At 47.3% G+C, this 7,500-nt stretch overlaps 1 protein-coding gene across 8 annotated transcripts in view; it reads left to right on the forward strand.

Moving 5' to 3' along the window:
- The window catches only part of LOC123997946 (adhesion G protein-coupled receptor B1-like), a 110,115-nt gene extending 103,540 nt beyond the window's left edge, over nt 1-6,575 (forward strand). For 7 of the 8 annotated variants that reach the window (XM_046302691.1, XM_046302692.1, XM_046302695.1 and 4 more), the window contains 6 exons: nt 285-380; nt 490-553; nt 1,593-2,260; nt 3,383-3,418; nt 3,749-3,907; nt 4,595-6,575. In XM_046302691.1, coding sequence (XP_046158647.1) covers nt 285-380; nt 490-553; nt 1,593-2,260; nt 3,383-3,418; nt 3,749-3,907; nt 4,595-4,789 — 1,218 coding nt within the window. In that variant the 3' untranslated portion in view covers nt 4,790-6,575. The remainder of the gene's footprint in view (nt 1-284; nt 381-489; nt 554-1,592; nt 2,261-3,382; nt 3,419-3,748; nt 3,908-4,594) is intronic. The other variant, XM_046302690.1, reaches the window with a different exon arrangement.
- Nucleotides 6,576-7,500: the final 925 nt, after the last annotated feature.

Consider the following 7,500-nt stretch of genomic DNA (forward strand, 5'->3'; position numbering starts at 1 on the left):
CTTCACCCTGTTGTCACTCTGACACATTTCACCTTGATGATACTCTGTCACAAACTATTTTATTGTATTTTTTATTTTATTATTATTTTTTAAATTTGTTATTTTTATTGATATGGTTGTTGAGGCCCTGTGTTCCATTAGGAGCTAAAAGGGAAAAGTTGATGAAGTAAACCAAATCATTGGTTGTTTTGAGGGTGATGTGGCGGGGAGGAGGTTGATCAGACAAAAACCTGACCATGACATTGAAAGGTCATGACCTCTGTGTTTATTATGGTGTACTGTAGGTTCAAGAGGCAGTGAAGTGTCGGGTAGTGGACCGCCAGGAGGACGGGAATGGAGACTCAGGGGGATCTTTCCAGAACGGACATGCTCAGCTTATGGTTGTACCAATGGAACGTTATTCTTCATCTTAAACAATGTCTAATATACTTGATATGTATTACATACTCTTTGTTAACAGCTTTTCTATACATTTATTTCCTTCATTAGACTGATTTCGAGAAAGACGTCGACATGGCTTGCAGAGGAGGTAAGAGTACCGGCAAAAAAAAGAGTGAGTTTATGCAAGGTGTCCGTCTGTCCGTCTGTCCGTCTGTATGTCTGTTCGTCTGTCGGTCCGTCCGTCTGTCCGTCCGTCCGTCCGTCCGTCTGTCCGTCCGTCCGTCCGTCTGTCTGTCTGTCTGTCAGACCCTATACAACTCTCTCTATGCATGTGGATTTTTCTTTGCGTTCTGTCATTCAAAAGCTACACTTGCTTTTCCCTCTCTGCTGCACGCGTATTGTGTGTTAGCAGCACCCTCCCATTCCACTCCTCTCCGCCCGTTGTCAGACCACGGCCGCCACGGCAGCCACCCCTTATGAAGCACAAAACACTGTTTTGACATGGGATGCACCACATTACTGCAGCATAACGCAATTTAGCCCAGCCATTTGGCAATAGGGCTGTGGTGTGCGAATCAGTGCTGAGCAGTAATATGAGGATAAATAGGGCTGTCTGAGTCTCCCACATCTTCCCCCACGTCCACCGGCAGGCGGGCAGGCCGTGCTATAATTAACCACCCACCAACCCTGCAGCATCAGATAGAGGCTCTCCTCTGATATCCGTTAGGAGCGGAAGGGAATGTGATTATCTCACGAGATCAGGATATCAGGAAAAGCATCTGGAGCAGAAACGCCACTGAGACGCGAGACACAGCAGACAAGCCCACTAAGGAGTGAAATGACTTTTTCTTTGTGTGAGTGTGTGTGGAGCGGTGGGGACTGGAGAGTGATTGTAAGATATTTTGTCATGCTGACAGGAAGTTGTCTGATGCTGTTGTCTAGCCCTGTGCTCAATAGTGAGATGCACACCACAGCAAGCCAGCAGTTGCAGTGAAACAGGGTCACAGCGTAATCTTCAAGCTAATGATCAGAAGTTCAAGGAAGGCAGTAGTCACTAGTTCAATCAACAGTGGGAAGGTTTACACTCATTCTATAGCATGTCCAAGTCTGGGCATCTTGAGAGTCACCCTCTCTTTATCTCTTGAGTTTTGCGTCCTCTCAAATCTCTCTCTCTGTCACTCCCTCTCCTTCCTCCCTCCCTCTCCCCCCAGGTACTCTGAAGCGTTCTTCTCTCCAGGGTGATGAGAAGCCATCCTCCCAGCCCCTGACCCTTCAGAAGGGCTCTAACTTCAACACCATGCCTGCCAGCATGGCCAAGGTCCACCTCCAGAATGTGGCAGACTACCCCAGTCATACTCTCACCCTGCGCAGGGAGAAGGGTGGCGCCACCAAGGGCATCAGCACCGAGCTGCCGGGAGCCAAGTCCATCTACATCTGTGACGGGGAGCTCTTTAAACAGCTGGACGGGGAGCTGTCTCCACGGGAGACAGGGGAGGCCGGGGGGCCTGAGGGCACAGGGTACATCATCCTGCCTAACAACAACAACACTGGGACCCTGGGGCGGCCCGGAAAGGGCAGCAAGGAGGACACGACGGCCAAGTACAACATCAGCATTGAGCAGCAGATGCCCCAGACCAGGCTCATCCACCTGGCCAACTCGGCGGGGGTGGAGGGCGTCCCGGGTTTCGCGCTGAAGAGCCTGCCTGCAGACCTGGTCAGTGTCTCCTGCTCAGAGAGGGAGTCGCCCATCCACAACATGCAGAACGTCTCTGGAGAATCCCACATGACCAACAGCATGTGTGAACAGGGTGATTCTGGGAACTCTGGAATGATGTCCAAGAGCGAGACCGTGTCCACGCTCTCCATGAGCTCCCTGGAGGTAAGACACACACACACACACAGACACACACACACACACACACATACACACACACACACACACACACACACACACACACACACACACACACACACACACACACACACACACACACACACACACACACACACACACACACACACACACACACACACACACACACACACACACAAACACAAACGCACACACACAGATACACACACACACGAACACAGATACACACACACACACACACAAACACAAACACAGATACACACACACACACACACACACAAACACAAACGCACACACACACACACACACACACGAACACAAACACACACATAGACACACATACAAACACACACAACCCCATGTTCTCACCAAATGATAGGACAGGTGTTCCTGAAATCAGCCAGTGCCGTTTCCTGTCAGTATGTGGTGGCACTGTATTCATGGCATAGAGTTTCTGTTGAGATATATTTATAGTCGATATCCTTTTCTGTGTAGTAACAGCACTGTAGTGGCAACATGTACTGAAATATCCCTATCTTTCCTGGCTTGACAGAACACCTAGATCTTTAAAAAGGTCAGGTTTGAGTTTTCTCTCCTTGACTGGGCCAGTCCAGTGGGGGAGCGCAAACTCAGACTGCTACACTGACCAGCACACACCCACGCACAGCTAGTCGTGCCAAGCCAGCCAGTCAGATAGGCAGACAGACAGATAGGCAGACAGTCAGACCTCTCAGCCTGCTGGTGTCTTTTCACCTCAGGGCCAAACTCGCTCCCCTCCCAAAATGCTGTTCATGCAAGGTCGCGGCTGCCAGGGCAACCAACAACCAACCAGCCTGAAGGTCAGGCCTTTCTTTCTCTGCTTGCTGACAAAGGTCACGCGATCACAAGCTGTTTACTGCAAGGATTCACGCCAAGGGTGTCAGTATGAACCAACATGGACGCTCAGTTTTTTCATGAGTCACTGTTATGACTGAGAAACTTTCTCAGTCGTTTTAACTGATTTGAAACTAACAGTGAACCAGAGTGAAATGCAGAGGAAGACATTACCATTTTGTCTCGTCAAAATCACACAGCATATAGATGACAGCAGAATGCATCTTTTAATCTGTTCCTCATGTCTTTCTCCAGAGACGAAAATCCCGCTACGCGGAGCTGGATTTTGAGGTAATTTCAGACTTCTGGACTGCATTTCTTCTGACATAATGTCTTGCTGGTTTGAAAAACTGTCTCTAATGTCTCAATTCTGCTTCCAAAAATCCACTAGAATTGACATAATCCCCTTTTCTTTATAATTATGGCGCATGAGACTGCATAGCAGATCATATACAGGACTCTATCTAAGCTTTGTAGACGTCTGTGGCTGGATGAATGATTTTTCTATGATGGGTGTTTTTTATTTGTTTGGTCCATGAAGAAGATCTTGCACAAGCGATGTTGTTGTTTAAGGAGGATTGATGCTGATGGTGGATTTTCCTATGTGATTGTCTCATTTAGAAGATCATGCACACACGGAAGCGTCACCAGGACATGTTCCAGGACCTGAACAGGAAGATCCACAGTGCAGACCAGGACAGGGCGTCTCCGCCTGGCGATGGGAAGGCAGGGAAGAGGTGGAGTGTGTCCTCAGCAGGCAGCGACAAGACCAACATGAGTGTACGACACACTGTCTCTCCCATTATCTCTTTATCTCCTTCTGTCTCTCCCATTATCTCTTTCCCTCTCTGTCTGACTCACTCTCTCTTTCTTCCCCTTCTCCACGTTTTTTTTAACTTCCTCTTTTCATGTCTCTCTCTCTCTCTCTCTCTCTCTCTCTCTCTCTCTCTCTCTCTCTCTCTCTCTCTCTCTCTCTCTCTCTCTCTCTCTCTCTCTCTCTCCTCTCTCTCTCTCTCTCTCTCTCTCTCTCTCTCTCTCTCTCTCTCTCTCTCTCTTCCTCTCTCTCTCTTTCTCTCTTTCTCTCTTTCTCTTTCTCTCTCTCTCTCTCTCTTCTCTCTCTCTCTCTCTCTCTCTCTCTCTCTCTCTCTCTCTCTCTCTCTCTCTCTCTCTCTCTCTCTCTGTCTCTGTCTCTCTCTCTCTCTCTCTCTCTCTCTCTCTCTCTCTCTCTCTCTCTCTCTCTCTCTCTCTCTCTCTCTCTCTCTCTCTCTCTCTCTCTGTGTCTCTCTGACTCTGTGTCTCTCTGTGTCTCTGGGTCTCTGTCCTCTCCCTAGCTCTCTTCTCTCTGTGTCTCTGTGTCTCTCTTCTCTATGTCTCTGTCTCTCTTTCTCTCTGTCATCTGTTGATGATTTAGTTCGTTCTCTGGTTCACCTGTTCTCCTCTCCTGTCCATCCATCATCTATCCAACAGGACAAGCAGCAGACACCCAGTAAGAGAGCCTGGGAGGGCATCAGGAAGACCCAATCTCCCCCGTCGTGGATGAGGAAGGACCTGGAGCCCTTGGCGGCCTCTCCCCTGGAGCTGCAGAACGTGGAGTGGGAGAAGGCCAGCGCCACCATCCCTCTGGTGGGACAGGAGCTCATGGACCTGCAGACAGAGGTGTGAGACTGAGACAGAGAGACAGACGGAGAGAGAGACAGAGAGCAGCCAACCCCGTCCCCCAGCCCAGCTCTCAGACAGACAGACTTCGTCCCTTCTCGCAGCTCCACATCTCAATCTGGGAACCAATGACCAACGATCAATGACCAACGAAACGGGCAGTGGAGAGAGAGAGAGAGAGAGAGAGAGAGAGAGAGAGAGAGAGAGAGAGAGAGAGAGAGAGAGAGAGAGAGAGAGAGGGGCTCTTTTATGTTAGGACCGAACTAAGAGAGAGAGAAGGGAAGAGAGAAGGGACAGTGGCCTGATAAATGGGGGGGAAGAGAACAGGTTTGCGGTGCATTTTGTTATATTTTCTTATTGCTGCTGGAATCAGTTTTTTGTTTACTATGTCAGACAGTCATATATCTGGTCTGTTATTATCCACATTATTACTTCACTGGACACATACTTGAGTCCCTCTCTCCTCCTGGTAGATCTCTGTGGATGGTGAGCCATGTTTGGTATTTTGGTGGTGTTGGTAGTGTAGATTAAAAGGACAGACTGCAACTGCCTATGGACTCACTTCACCAGCCTGCTAACAGATCACCTGGACCAGCCATACAGTACATGTTCCAACCAAACTACATGTCCAGTACATGTCCCTAACACGCCTAGGCAGTGGAGGAGGCAGACTGCTGGACCATAACCATGTGCCTCTCCATGCCAACTAAGAGCCTCCCCCCCTCCACTGCACTGTCAGACAGTGTCCCCACCCCCTTGACAGGAGGGGAGCAGACCGATGACATCATAGTCAGCCAAAGGGTGGAAAACCCTCCCATTGGTGGGGGCCATAGTGACATCAGCCTAGACCAACAAGGATGAGATATCTCATTTGCGGATGCCTTTAATGATATCACAGAAGGCCGAGGTGGCCATATCTCGTTGGTGGAAGCTTCTATGACCTCATCAGAAGCCAAGGAGACAGTGTTTTGTTTGGTTGATTGGTTGCTTGGTGTACAAGCAGGCTTGGTACATTTGTGGCAAATATAATTCTGCTTGTTCGGTAAATGCAGGTGGTAAAAAATGAAGGACACTCATGTCACAAAGTATATAAAGAATTATGCTTAATAATGACAATGGAAATGATTAAATATAAAAAAATATATAGGATAAATACTGTATAGGACATGACAGAGGTTGTGACTCTGCAGTATGGGGTTAGGATTAGTTGCACACAGAGAAAGCACAAGGCTCTTTTGGAGTCCTGTTGTACAGCAATGTAATTATTTCAACAGAGTTCTACAGAATGAATTTTAGCCTATAAATATCTTTCTTACTGTGCTTGGGGATTATTGTTCTCATCATTATAATTATGACCATGATTATTCAGATTACATCTGCGTCCGAAATGGCACCCTATTCCCTATGTAGTGCACTGCTTTTGACCAGGTCAAATGACAGGAATTAACACCAGGTTAAAAGTAGTGCGCTATATAGGGAATAGGGTGCCATTTCGGACACATCTTATGATTCCCCTCCCATCCTTTTCAGGGTACTGGAATATGAGTGTTCTGTAACTCCATGTAACAGTGTGTGTTTTGGTATCACTGACTGTCACTCCTTCCTCAGATCTGTATGTGTCTGACATGAACCCTGGCCTCTGTCCCCTGACCTTTAACCTCCACCACCCCTCCACCTTTTTAGTTCACAGGGGTTGACTCTTTGTTAATGTACAGTTTTCAGAGCACAAAATGAATGTGTCACATTTCTAATAAAAGTATATCTATATAATAAAGTATCAGTTGTCCTGCTGCGTTATACTGACAATATTGCTAATAATATATAGCCTCTTTAAACGCCTAGAGTCCACTGACTCACCGCTGTGTAAATCTAAATTACATAGCAAAAAACTCCCCATCAACATCAGTCAGTTGAAACTAGAGATATTTCTGTTTTGTTGCATTGGATGCTTCTCAATCCACCACTTCCCCCAGTGTTGCACTTCCTCATCTGTGGTGAAAGGTGGCAGAATTAGAGCGTGTTTGTCAGACCATACCTAAATGGATCCTAAAATTCAAAATTCAAATTAAGTAGCATGACCATTTTAAAACAATTCCACATGTCAGCATAGCTCCCCCCCCCGCCCACGCCCGCCCCCCTCCCCCAATGTTTTAGACTCGAAGGAATTCATCTCCCTATTCCCCTATAGTTTTTGTACTGTCTGTTTAAAAAATATTCCATGAATTGACTCCAAAATTTGTCAAACCACAAGGCATCCAACGCAATTACCTGGAGGAATATTGAGGGCTGAAATTGTGTGTATGTGTGCATGCTCATGTGTGTGTGTGTGTGCATGCTCATGTGTGTGTGTGTGTGCTCATGTGTGTGTGTGTGTGTGCATGCTCATGTGTGTGTGTGTGCGCTTGCGCCCGCGTGTGTACATGTTCGTCCATATGTGTGTGTGCTCGTGCTTCCGCTTGTGTGTGAGATTAGAAATGGGAAGGCGTGTGGCTGTAATGACCTAAGCATTATTTACAGCCCCTGTACAGACACCCAATCTGGACAACAAGACGCTCGCTCGGCTAATAAAGATTAAACTGCTCGTAAAATAGCCCAGGCAAATAAAAAATGATGTGTGTTATTATTAGATTTAAGGAATGCATCAACGGTGGAGGCAAACAGAGGATAGAGGATATTACTCCATGTCACTGCAGAGCTGCTAAATGTCCTCTCCCTAA

This window comes from Oncorhynchus gorbuscha, linkage group LG15 (assembly GCF_021184085.1).
Source record: "Oncorhynchus gorbuscha isolate QuinsamMale2020 ecotype Even-year linkage group LG15, OgorEven_v1.0, whole genome shotgun sequence".
Taxonomy (NCBI): domain Eukaryota; kingdom Metazoa; phylum Chordata; class Actinopteri; order Salmoniformes; family Salmonidae; genus Oncorhynchus; species Oncorhynchus gorbuscha.